General features: G+C 44.7%; 1 protein-coding gene across 6 annotated transcripts; it reads left to right on the top strand.

The window, feature by feature from the left end:
* The first annotated feature begins 1,187 nt into the window (after positions 1-1,187).
* On the top strand, positions 1,188-9,080 carry LOC138804639 (N-acetyltransferase 8-like). 6 transcript variants are annotated; one of them, XM_069988988.1, is made up of 4 exons: positions 1,188-1,497; positions 2,893-3,027; positions 5,591-5,685; positions 6,847-9,080. In XM_069988988.1, exon 4 carries the CDS (start codon positions 6,921-6,923, stop codon positions 7,602-7,604), a length of 684 nt encoding a protein of 227 aa, XP_069845089.1. In that variant the 5' UTR covers positions 1,188-1,497; positions 2,893-3,027; positions 5,591-5,685; positions 6,847-6,920; the 3' UTR covers positions 7,605-9,080. The 6 variants fall into 6 exon arrangements, with proteins under 6 accessions (XP_069845089.1, XP_069845086.1, XP_069845088.1 ...); XM_069988985.1 differs by lacking the exon at positions 1,188-1,497 and adding an exon at positions 1,824-1,926; XM_069988989.1 differs by lacking the exon at positions 1,188-1,497 and adding an exon at positions 1,834-1,926 and having other exon boundaries at positions 2,910-3,027.
* The last annotated feature ends 4,268 nt before the right edge of the window (positions 9,081-13,348 follow it).

Genomic DNA, 13,348 nt, shown 5'->3' with positions numbered 1-13,348 from the left:
GTTAATATCAGTTAAACTCAAAACTGGGAACAAAGGGAAGATCAAGGACGAGAACTCTGTTGATTGATTATTGAAATTGTAATTGCCATTTATTATTATTAACGGCTAGCTTTGCTTCTGAAACTTGCTTTCTTGCTGACTGCGAAATTACCACTGACAACCTGCAAGTGGCCTCTGTGGTTTTTGCCTTTACCATCCCTGGGTTGTTTGAGGTCAGGGCTGGTCTTCACTGTCTTGATAGTGCTCATAAAGTTTCCTAGCCCTGTTGACTGAGTGTTGGTAACTCCTTTTGCTGATTGTGGGTTTGAGTCCCAACTGCCCCAGGAAGTTGGGATACTTCAACTAGAAGTCACCTTACCAGTCTTTTATAGTGTATGGCCCTCCTTTAGTGTAGGCTCTATGCTTCTGTGAGAACTCAACCATCCACATACCTGTTTCCAAATCCCCAACCCACCACTGTTCATGTTGAACTTCTGAGGCTTCAGAACTCCAGAATTGCTCCATATTCAATGATGGGTCTTAGAAACAGGTACTGTGTAGCCATGTAACCTTTCCCTGGCTTTGGGGCTACCAGCTCTCCACTTCTAGCATGCCCAGTGCTTCTAGGAGCAGTTCTCAGTCCACAAGGGGTCACTCATGCAGAACACATGTGTAGATTGCTGCTAGGGCCTAGATGAGAGGAGCAGAGGGGCCAGGATGGATACACTGTGATAGTAGGGTGCTGGTAAATCTTGGGCACCCAACAATGCCTTATAAAGCCCCAACCCCTCCCTGATAGAGGCTTCCACAGGGATTAGGACCTTTGCTCCAGGACACTCAGCCTGCCCCTGCTCCATCCCCAGTACTCTTAATGCAAAGTCATTTCTCCCTTTCAGCAGTTTTGCTGGAGGGAACATGCTGTTCGTTTGGCCTAGAGCACCCAGCCCCCACCTCCACACGTCTTTCAAACACATTGCTTTAATTTCAGCCACTGGAGTTTTCTGGTGAGGTATGAATAACTGACTAGAAAATCAGTTTGTGAGCAGGGAGAAAGCTCTTTATCCTGCTTGTATTCTAGTCACCACTGGGACTTAGACCTTTCTTCTTTAAAGCATGATCCTCACAGTAGTTGCTCTGTTGCCTAGATACCTTTTAAACGCAGAGTACAAAGCTTCTTATGTTCCTAGACTAATAACAGGACAAAAGTATTCACACTGGACGATTGCTCCTATTGCAGGCAACCTGCAGTCTCTCCAGGAAGAAAGAGGGGTTCCCTGATCCTTGAGACTCACAGGTCTGGCCACACTGCAACAATAAAGAAGAAATTCTCACTCATCTTCTTGGACCAAATCCATGCTTGCAGTGAGGCTGGAGGTTTTAGCAGAGACGCCCAAAGCTGGACAGTGGGACATATGTGTGTGCTTTGTGGTGGGTCTTGTGGGTCAGGAAGTGAAGACAGAGGCATCCCAGATTGGAAAGCTCCACAAGCTGACTTAGAAATTGAGCCATGACTTGAAGGTATGGATGGTGCTGGGGAAAGGTGGGGGAGAACGATGGAAGGAGTAAGACTGATCAAGATGCAGTGTACTCAAAATCTGACTTGAGGAACTGAAGCCCCTTTGACAACTAAAGAGTTGAGACCAATCGAGCAAACGGCAGGAGGTTTTAGGGATGGCTAGAAGGGCCATAGGGCTTGCAGGCTATTACTCTGCGGTCACCAGATGGTCCTTCCTCGGGCCCACTACTTCCGGTTATTGAGAAGAGGGTACAGACATACGCGGCCTCGGGGGGCGTGACCAGGACGGTGGGCGTGTCCAGGAGTGGGCGTGGCTGGCGGGGACGTGGAGGAGGAGCACGGCGGGAGGAGGAGCCACGTGTCCGGGCACGCTGAGGAGCTGTCTGTGGGGGACTCTCCCTTGTTTGCGCACGTCCTTATCCTTGACCCAGGTGGGCCTGGAGCTGGGCAGGGCGGGTGTCCGCGACCTGGGGCGGGTGGGGCAGTGGAGCTGCAGGCAGGTGCCGCCTTCCCACCGCCCCGCTCTGCTCCGCTTCCGCAGCGAGGCGGGCCGCGGCTTCGCGACCCGGGCCCGGCCCGGAGCCTCGGCCTCCGCACCCCACCTCCCCACCCTCCGCCGAGACCAGGGTGCTCAGCTTCAGTCTCTTCCGTGACCCCGAGAAGCAAAGAGCGAGGCTGACAGAGCAGAGGACCCGGGATCCTGTGATCCTGACCGCCCGCCTTCTCCTAGGCACGCCCATCCAAGCGATGGTGTGTGTGTGTGTGTGTGTGTGTGTGTGTGTGTGTGTGTGTGTGTGCGTGTGTTTAGCAGTTTTGCTGTATTTGTAATATTTAGCTATATTGGGGGGAAAATGTTAGCCGCATGCAGCTGGCTCAACAACTCAGGAGCTCAGATCTAAGTGTCACTGTTCGAAGCCAGCCTTAGCAGACAGATCTGTGGGACTCAAACTCTAGTTAACCACCGAAAAGCCTGAAGCAGAGGTGTGGCTCAAGTGGTAGAGTGCCAGCCTTGAGCAAAAAAGCCACGTGAAAAAGCACCCAGGCTTTGGGTTCAAGCCCCAGTGCTGGCACACACACACACACACACACACACACACCATGTGTATTTGGAAGGAGAAAAAAGACACACACACACACACACACACCATGTGTATTTGGAAGGAGAAAAAAGACTATTAGGTGATTTAAACAAACAAGTTTGGAGAACCCATTACTCATGTAGGAATAGTTTGAGGAATAGAAGATGGCCACTTGGCTGTCTCAGGAATATGGATGGTTCAATGTGGACAGTTGTCCTCTCTCAGTGTTTTTATTAGGTAAATAATGCACATTACAGGGAGTAGTGGAACTACAAATACTAACAGGTGCTCCATTCTTATGAAATTGTCCTCATACAGAAACAATCTCTATGCAGTTCAGAAAGAAGACACATTGGCATTGTTGCTGTTGGCACCCAGCTCAGAAATTGAGTACTTGATACCTGGCTGCTGTGGAGTAGCCCCTGCTGCCTGCTCCCTATTCCAATTCAACAAGTAAGTAAAGTTCACTGTTGGCTTCATCTTTTGTAAACATAGATGTCAGGAAGCAGTTACACTGCCCTCCCTCCCTTCCTTCCTTCCTTCCTTCCTTCCTTCCTTCCTTCCTTCCTTCCTTCCTTCCTTCCTTCCTTCCTTCCTTCCTTCTTCCTTCCCTCTCCCTTTTTTGTCCTTGGCCATATTTCAGTCCCTATCTACTTTCTAGCTTTCTTTCCACTACTTACCTTACTTTTGCCAGCCAGGCCCCAAAGCTAGTTTTTGGAGCCCTCTGCCTGAAGTTTCTTCTGAAACATTCTCCTCCAATGAGATCCTATCAGTCTTTCAAATCTTACCCGAGTCTTCCATAGAGCTTGCACAGTCAACATATATTGAGCTCTTGAAATATGCTAGAATATTCCTGGGATCCTGTATGGTAGTGACTGCTCCTTTTCTGGATTTATAGTTCTCAGTTTGTATAGTTTGGGTCATAATTCAAATTTTTTTTAGGTACTTATGTAGGAAACAGAAAAGAAAAGAGGGAGGGAGAGAGAGAGGGAAAGAAAGAAAGAAAGAAAGAAAGAAAGAAAGAAAGAAAGAAAGAAAGAAAGAAAGAAAGAAAAGAAAAAAAATGCAGGCAGAGAAGAGAAAGAGAAGGAAAGGAAGGAAGGGAGGAAGGAAGAAAGGAAGGGAGGGAGGGGGGAGGAGGAAGGGAAGGAAAGAAAAGTTAGGGTTGAGCTGTTGCTGGGGATAGAAGGACCGCTGTGCACATGGAAAGTGAAAGGTGCTACTTTGACTTTACCTTCACAAGTGATGGTCAAGGTCAGAGAGGTGACACACATTGAAGGTGGGCTAGGATTTGGACTTCAATCTGTTGTACGCTAAAATTCATATTTTGTCCAATAGACAACTCTGCCCTTGGCTTTATCTTCGTTATGGGGAGCCTGCAGTGAAAATATAAAAGTTTTCAAGGGAAAAATGTTAGCCTTGAAAATGAGCCTTGAAAATATAAAATTTCATGTCTAAATAGGATTTCTTGCTAGTACAAGGGAGGGAAGAAATTTGAAGTTTAAGATTTGTAACTTCAAATCCTAGTAGCCAAGTGTCAGTGTTTCATGAAAAGTTAACATAATCCTCATTTCTCTAGTTTGGGAAAAGAGGGTAAAGGGGCAAGGGAGAGTATAATCAAAGTACTTTGTATGCATGTATGAAAATATATAATGACAATCACTGTATTTTATATTCATATTTTCTCTTGAAATATTTTATATTTAAAGTATTGCAAGAAAGATAAAGGGAGTATAGTGAGAGAATAATAAAAAGTAATAGACAGCTGTATAAGATCAAAGTATATGCACATGTGGCACCCAAGTGGCAATCTTAAGTGCCAGTCATACAGCTTCCCAACCAAAAGCATACTTGTGGCCTCCAGTGTTGCTAGAATCTATACCACTTACTTAACTAGGGAGCTGGTCCCTGAAGGCCAGACTCTGTCACCTATACACACTTCCTTCTTCCTTTGGTCATCATTCTCCAGACAACATGCCTCTGGCCTGCCTGCTTGTTATCCATACCTCTCTTCCCAGGCCTAGGCCTAGGAAGTTTTTCTCACTGCCTGCAGAGCCCAATGTCTCCTAGAGTTGGGCCCAAGCAATCTTTCTGGGAAGCTTCATTAGTCACTCTTCTTGTGGCCTTGGATCTGTCCCCTCTTCACTTTGTCATAGCTGTAAGGGTATCAACCTATCCCCCAACTCTCAAGCACCTGAGGAGCTCCTGCAATATAAGATCTTTGGTTATCCGTTTCCTCCTCAGTGCCCACATAGCCCCTAGCCACAGTGAGCATGCACAATTAGTGTACGTAGATGTCATCTGGCAAGGGAGCAGCCCTTCCACAGTGAAGAGTCACAGAGAAGGGATCTCTTTTCTGTGGTTCTTAGCCTGTCTTCACAAGGGACATCCTCAGCTAACACTTGTGACAAATGTGATGACACAGCTCTGGGTGACATCTGCTGATTCCTAGGCCTGTCAGCTGGAGGTCAGCTCTGCCAGGGACTAGAAAAGATACCTGCAGCTCCACAGGTAGATCAGCAGCATTGCTAACTGAGGACCTGATGGAGAGGAGGGCAGAGCGTACAGTATATTGGACTGCTAGAATCAGTTTTTCTAGGTCCATATACAGCTTGGGTAGAGGCAGTCTGTTTGAAGGATCTTTTTGAATCCAGGGGACCTGGTCTTTTGCCTGTGGTAAGAGGCCAGGGTGAGCAGCACAGTTCCTAGGCTCTTAAGTGTTGTGCTTAAGAAACCAGACTGAGCCAGGCACCCATAGCTCACATCTGTAATCCTAGATTCTTGGGAGGCTGAGATTATTGGGATCATGGTTGGATGCCAGCCCAGGCAGAAAAAAGTTTCTGTGCCTGTTACCCTAGCTACTAGGAAGCTTAGTATAAGTGAGCCATCTCAAGGCAGAAAAAAACACCCTACCCCAAAAATGACTAGTAGAAAATAGGGCTGAAGGCATGGCTCAGAGGCTAGAATGCTGGCTTACCAAGCATGAAGAAAGACTTCAAATCCCTGTACTGTACAGATGGAAGAGGAGGAGGGTTGGCCTTTCAAGAGTGAGGACTCCTGATCTGACCTGGGTCTGCACCCTTACAGAATTAATTTCCTGGAAATTTCAAGGTAAATGGATTTGGGTTTCAATTGGCCCTTCCCAGTTCTTGACCTTCAATTTGATGATTATTTAGGATCTAGCCAACAAGTTGTCAACTCAGGTCTATTCCTCAAACATGAGGTAGGCCCTAGACAGTCTTTCCTAGATGCCATTTAGAGGTTGAGGCTGTCCAGAACACTCACAGCTCTGTGGTAGCAGATGAATAAATAAGACTACATGGTCAGGCAGGGTATGAGTGATGTCTGGAGTCCCACCGTCTTTGTGGGATCTCAAGGTTGGTGTGCTATGGTAGTTAGACCTTTGGCTACTCTGCAACCTAAATCTTTTTTTTGGTGGGGGGGAGAGGGGGTCTGGTTGTGGGGGCCTAAACTCTGGGTCTGGCTGCTGTTCCTCAGCTCAAGGCTAGCACTCTACCACTTGAGCCACAGCACCACTTCTGGCTTTTTTCTTTTTGCTTATGTGGTGCTGAGGAAGCAAACCCAGGGCCTCATGCATGCAAGGCAAGCACTCTATCACTGAGCCACCTTCCCAGCCCCTGCAACCTAAATCTTTACAATCAAGTGGAAAGAGGTTTGCTGGAACTTTAGTTGGGAACACAGGATTCTTCAGTGTATGTACTGCAGGTACCCAAGACAGTTTTGACAGAGGGTGCCATCTCAATGTACTACGAGTTCAGTCTGTAGTAAACTAAGGCGCTCAGGGGGAAGGGACCATATATATCAGAGTTTCGTGTAACATAAAGGCAGGGGTTACTTTAGCACAAGCTGAGAGATATTAAATGTTACACCTCAGATATCACACAACGGGAGAGAGGAAGTAGAGTCTAATGAGGTGTTTTTGATCTTACACCTCCCAGTGGTGCTGTCACATTTCCTTTTGAGTGATAATAGATAGAAAGATACACCCTTCAATGGATTGTCCATGGTTCCTGGGAGGCTGGGAGGTGTGTGTGTGTGTGTGTGTGTGTGTGTGTGTGTGTGTGTGTGTGTGTGTGTGTGTGTGTGTGTGTGTGTGTGTGTGTGTGTGTGTGTGTGTGTGTGTGTGTGTGTGTGTGTGTGTGTGTGTGTGTGTAGGGGAATTCACATGGCTTCTTCTCTCTTGTGTGTGTGTGTGTGTGTGTGTGTGTGTGTGTGTAGGGGAATTCACATGGCTTCTTCTCTCTTCTACAGGGCTACAGGAAGGTATATAGACAAATCTACTAGTCTCTTTTGGACATTGGGATTTCCACCACAGACGTCTCCCCATGGCTCCTTATCACATCCGCAAGTACCAGGAAAGCGACCACAAACGGGTCCTGGCCTTGTTCTCCAGGGGCATGGAGGAGCACATCCCCACCACCTTCCGCCACTTGCTCATGATGCCTCAAACCCTCCTGCTCTTACTTGGGGGGCCTGTTGCTCTACTCCTGCTCTGTGGCTTATGGCTCTTGGCCATTGTGTATATCTTCACCCTGCTCCTTTTCCTATGGTTCATTGCTGGATACCCCTGGAAGCAGTATGTGGCCATGTGTTGCCGCACAGACCTGGCTGACATCACCAAGTCCTACCTGAGCTCCCGTGACTCCTGCTTCTGGGTGGCTGAGTGTGAGGGGCAGGTGGTGGGCATGGTGAGTGTCCTGCCTGTCAAGGATCCTCCCTTGGGGAAGAAGCAGTTACAGCTGTTTCGCATGTCTGTGGCCTTGGAGCACCGGGGAAAGGGGATAGCTAAAGCTCTGGTCAGGACTGTTCTCCAGTTTGCCCGGGACCAGGGCTGCAGTGAAGTTGTCCTTGAGACCTCAATGTTTCAATATGGGGCCCTGGCTCTCTATCAGAGAATGGGCTTCCAGAAGACTAAAGAGTTTTATGTAGACACAATAACAAAGCTACTGAAATTCCGTATAATTCGTTTTATGTACTATCTCCCTTCTATTCAGGAAGCAGGGTTATAATCTTAGTTCTCGGTGTCAGGGTAAGATTGGACTCTAAAATAGTAACAAGCAAATCTTGAGATCTGAGTAGTACAAATCATTAAAGCTCAGATTTTGTGTATTTCAGATTCTAATCATCTAGGTGGTAGGATGGGGGCATTGGGAATTCTGTCCCTTTTTTTGAAGTGCTTCTGTTTCATTTGTCTACCTGGTGGTAATGTTGTATTAAAAGCAATAGAAAAATGATAGACATATATATCTTAGGCCTGGGCTACCAGGTCTCAAAGTCTCAGAACACCTGTACAAATCCCTGAAGTACTTTAAAGATTGCAGCATCTATCATCTTGACAATAGAATTGCAATCTTGAAGAAAACAATGGATGCTGATGAGGGTACAAGAGAAAGAGCCTTTATACACTGTTGGAGGGAATCTAAGTCAATGCAATCACTATGGAAACCAATAGGGAGAGTCCTCAAAAAACTAAATTAGATCTACCATATCAATATACTCTACCATGCTTGGGTGTATATCTGAAGGCTATGTGTAAAGCAGCACACAGTGGAGATAACCACACACTCATGTTAAATCATGACATTACTTACAGTAGCCAAGCTAAGGAATCAGCCTACCTTCCTAACATTTGATGAATGGATAAAGAAAAGGTATATATACACAATAGAATATTCGGCATTAAAGAATAAAGTTATGTCCTTTGCAGGAAGATAGATGCAATTCATCATGTTGAATGAGATAAGCCAAACTCAAAAAGTTAAGTATCACATGTTCTTGCAGTCTAGACTTTAAATGATAATAATGATGATAATTGTAGGACAGGAACCTAAAAGAGAGACTACCTTGCAGGGGTAATCACTGGGAGGTGGGAGGAGTAAAGGAAAGGGTGCTAGGGGTGAACAGCAAAATATACGATAGATTTGTAAAATTCACAAAGTACTGCTTGAAAAGGATAGAGGGTGATTAAGAGAGTATACTAAGAGTATAAATTACATGCATCCATGAAAGTATCACAGTAAAGCACCTTTACACAACTTATAATACATATTCCCAAGACATATGTGTAAGATGTATCTAAACTCACAAAAGGGCAGAGCTGCTCCTAGATTTTCTAGGTCTAAAGGGATTACACAGGGGGTTGCCACTTTGACCCCTCCTGCACAAGTGGGGGTCAGGGTCAGAGAGATTGAAGACACTGGAAGTGGGGCTAGGATTTGAACCCAAACCTGCTGGATTCTTAACATTTTTATTTTGACCAATGAACAACTCTGCCCTTAGCCTTTATCTTGGTTGTGAAGAGCCTGAGATTTTGACAATTTAGGTTCTGCCATGAGAATATGAATTTATATGTCCAAACAAGATTTCTTGCCAGGACCAGTAGAATGGAGGGAGAGAGTTTGAAGTGAAAGGTTTGTAGTATCACAGCAAATATTCCTCTTCCCATTCCTGTACTCCTTGAAATTAAAAAAGCAAAAGCAAAAAAATGTCCTCTGTCTTTAATCATTTGCCATACATTGCTTGAGTTCAGAGTTATTTTGAGCATTTAGGAACATCAATGAGAGATTAGCCTTTGAGAAACCTGGGTTCAAAATGAGGGAGAGGGAAAGAAAGGGGAGGAGAGGACTATTCTCCAAAATATAACAGTATAATAATTGAAGTAGCATATCGAAGTGGGGTGGCATGCCAGAACCAACTAAAGGGATTTCATACATTGTTTTTTATTTTTATTTTTTTCAGCTGCTAGGCACATAGACCTTATTATGGATTTAAAAAATCACATGGGAGAACTGGTACCAATAACAACAAAAGTATGGAACAGAATTCCCACCCAAGCCAACATTAAAAATCACAAATGTGCAGGGTGCTGGTGGGGCAAGCTTGTATTCCTAACTACCCATGAGGCTGAGATCTGAGGAGTACAGTTTGAAAATAGCTCAGGCAGGAAAGTCCATGAGACTTATCTCCAGTAAACTACCAAAAAACCCACAAATGAAGCTGTGGATCAAGTGGTAGAGTACTAGCCTTGAGCAAAAAAGGCTCAGGGACAACATCCAGACCCTGAGTTCAAGCCCCAGAACACTCTGTCTCTGTCTGTCTGTCTGTCTGTCTCTCTCTCTCTCTCTTTCTCTCTCACACACACACAATTACAAATGTATGATTTTAAGGAATGAAAATGGTTGATCTTACCAGATTTCCCAAGTTTTATATTCCTACCTCCAACACAAATCTATTTTTCCCAATTTGGGATTGGATTCTTGTATGAAAAACCTTGTTTTGGAGTGGGGGATAAGGGTAGGGTGTTACAGGTCTGTTGGGTTCAATGCAGTATCCAAAGAAGTTTCCCTATGCCAAATCTTAACTCTAAATAAAAACAGAGGATTACAAAACTTTTTCTTGCTTTTTTTTTTGGGTGGGAGGGGGGTCCAGTCGTGGGGCCTGAACTCTGGGCCTGGACACTGTCCCTCAGCTCTTCAGCTCAAGGCTAGCGTTCTACCACTTGAGCTAGAGCGCCACTTCTGGCTTTTTTCTTTTTGCTTATGGGGTGCTGAGGAATCAAACCCAGGGCCTCATGCATGCAAGGCAAGCGCTCTACCACTGAGCCACCTCCCCAGCCCCTACAAAACTTTTTCTTAAACCTATGATCACCATCATCACCCATGTGTCATGTGTTTCCAGATGAAGATTCAGGTTCTGCTTGTAGATTGCTTTCTTCTCTACACTGATTCTTTTTTTAAACATTTTTATTTTTATGTTATTATAAAGGTGATACACAGAAGAGTTACAGTTATATAAGTCAGGTGACAAGTTCATCCATTACCCTCCCAAAGACAGATAAACAAACAATACAAAAAGAAAACAAAAACAAAAAAACTCATTTCCATTTCCTGCAGTTCATTTTGCTAAATATTCTTTTACATGATCAGAGGCACACAGACATTGCACTTTTGTGCCAGAGACTTTTTATCAATTCTTTTTCCTTTAAAAATTATTAAGTAGTATCCTGCCCATGTAATTGTAACTCCTCTGTACAGTATGTTCACAAATAAAATAAAATAAAATTTAAAAAAAATTATTAAGTAGTTCTACAAAGGGGTTACAATTTCAAGTCAAATAAATAAATCCATTTGTTATCAAGTAGGGAACTCACAAATATGTTCACTAGAAATATTAACCAAAGACGTTATTAGAATTACACCTTGCCCAAAGGCCACCACAATCTTAGTCAATACTTTTGCCATGATCTCTGCCTAATAACCTTTGATTGGATCAAGCTGGGAGTGGCTCTCTTCTGGTTTCCTGACCTTTGAACTCTGTGGGTTTTAATTTTTGTGAGATTCTTTTTTTTTTTGGGGGGGGGGTCCAGTCGTGGGGCCTGAACTCTGGGCCTGGGCGCTGTCCCTCCGCTCTTCAGCTCAAGGCTAGCGCTCTACCACTTGAGCCACAGCGCCACTTCCGGCTTTTTTCTTTTTGTTTATGTGGTGCTGAGGAATCGAACCCAGGACCTCGAGCATGCAAGGCAAGCGCTCTACCACTGAGCCACCTTCCCAGCCCGGGTTTTAATTTTTGTAGACAAGAACTAGTGTTTCAACAGTCTTACATCCTCCTTACCCTCCTCCTCATTTCTCCTTAAAGCCTTCCATTTCGTCAGACTTGTGGCTGCACAACAGTTCCTCATGTCCCATACAACTCATTGCTGTACTCTTCTAGTCTCCATGAAACAGTGAAATCTTAGAGAAGAAGCCTTTGCCCTCCCAGGCTAGCAACTCCATAGTATCTTCCTGTAGGCACAGCTGTTGAGAGTTTCCGCTCTGCCTCCCCTCCCCTCGATAGTGACACCACAAGTTATGAAATCCTTTCGTAAGTTTCCTCTCATATACTCTGTAGATTTCCTGTAGGTCTGTCTTTCAAGAGGACACCTGATTAATAACACCCCCCAAGATGCTCACAAACTGGAAGGAGAGCCATTATCAGAAATAAACATTGAAGCTAACCAATCAATGAGGGAGGCTCAGAGCCCAGGAGGCACTGAAAGGTGTGGGCACAGACAAAACTGGAAAGAGGAGAAACTTCCTTCAGTTACTGTACACTAGTAGCTACTCTGGTGCTTGGAAGACATCCATTAAAAAATTTATGTTGGGACTGGGAAGGTGGCTCAGTGGTAGAGCACTTGCCTTGCAAGCATGAGGCCCTGGGTTCCATTTCTCAGCACCACATAAGCAAAAAGCCAGAAGCGGTGCTGTGGCTCATGTGGTAGAACACTAGCCTTGAGCTGAAGAGTTGAGGGACAGTGCCCAGGCCCCACAACCGGACCCCCCCCCAAAAAATAAAATAAAATAAAATAATTATGTTGCAAAAGAACTTTACAACTTGGGAGGAGGGTGGGAGGAGTTGGGAAGATGGAAAGGAAGGGATGGTAGGGGAAAAACAGAGGAGGAGATAACAATGCTTGATAGGAATGTGCTTATTACCTTACTCATGTAACTGTAACCCCTCTGTACAGTATTTCCACAATAAAAACATATAAAAAAAGTTATTCTTTCTTACAAAAGTAGTGATACTGGGCTAAAAGAAGACAAGAATCTGTATACTCTCTTGCATTGGAAAAACTTTGATTTATATTTTAACATTGAAAATTTGGGGCATAGGGATGGGAGGGAGAATATGGGAGAGAAAAACCAAAGGGGCGGTATTCATCAAGATGCATTGTACTCATAACCTGACTTTTGGAATTGTAATCTCTTTGTACAGCTACTTAATAATAATTTTTAAAGTCCTACTGTACAATTTGAAGGCAGATCAAGAAGCCTATATTTATTGTAATTGTTTTTGGGCAGTATCTCATTTCCACTTGGGTTCAGAATTATAAATAGTTCCAATTTGTAGAAGAAAGAAAGAAATACGGGGAGATTTCATGTTAAAACCTAGACTTATGTCCTCTACTGAAAAAACAACAACAACAGGGAAGGAGGCCTAACAAAAGGGTGTGAGGCATCCTTTTTTACATGTATGAAAACAGAATAAAAGTCACTTAAACTGTTTTAAGACAAAAAAGGAATATAAGGATGAGGGAAAGGGGCTGGGAAGGTAGCTCAGTGGTAGAATGCTTGCCTTGCATGCATGAGGCCCTGGGTTCAATTCCTCAGCACTACATAAGCAGAAAAAGCCAGAAGTGGTGCTGTGGCTCAAGTGGTTGAGTGCTAACCTTGAGCTGAAGAGCTGAGAGATAGCGCCCAGGCCCAGAGTTCAGGCCCCACGACCAACACACACACACACACACACACACACATACACACACAGGATGAGGGAGAGTGACAGGATGGAGGTTGATTGAGACATGTTAGCTACAGGTATAGAAATATCACAATGACCTTTTCTTCTGACAAACAACGTGCGCTAATAATTTTTTTTAAAGCTGGCATCTTTAGCTAGCTCAGTCCTGTAATCCTATCTACCCAGGAAGCTGAGCTCTGTGAAGATCATGGGAAGTCTATGAGATTCTTATTTCCAATTAAACACTTTAAAAGCCAGAAGTGGAGCTGTAGCCCACCTGTTAGAGCACTAGCCTTGAGCAAAAAAGCTCAAGGACAACTCTTAGGCCCTGAATTCAAGCCTCAGGACAGGCACAAGAAAGGCAGGGGGGTGGGGAGAGGGTTAAAGTCCCCTGCAGATTATGTAGTGGGTTGGGAAGGCCCTCCAGATTGTTAGAGCAGCTGTGGAACCAGGAAGTCAGGACAGCCTTGAGGAGGTCAGA

This window comes from Dipodomys merriami, unplaced genomic scaffold (genome assembly GCF_024711535.1).
Source record: "Dipodomys merriami isolate MVZ:Mamm:240054 unplaced genomic scaffold, mDipMer1.0.p SCAF_37, whole genome shotgun sequence".
Lineage (NCBI taxonomy): Eukaryota > Metazoa > Chordata > Mammalia > Rodentia > Heteromyidae > Dipodomys > Dipodomys merriami.
This window is presented reverse-complemented; position numbering and strand designations above follow the sequence as displayed.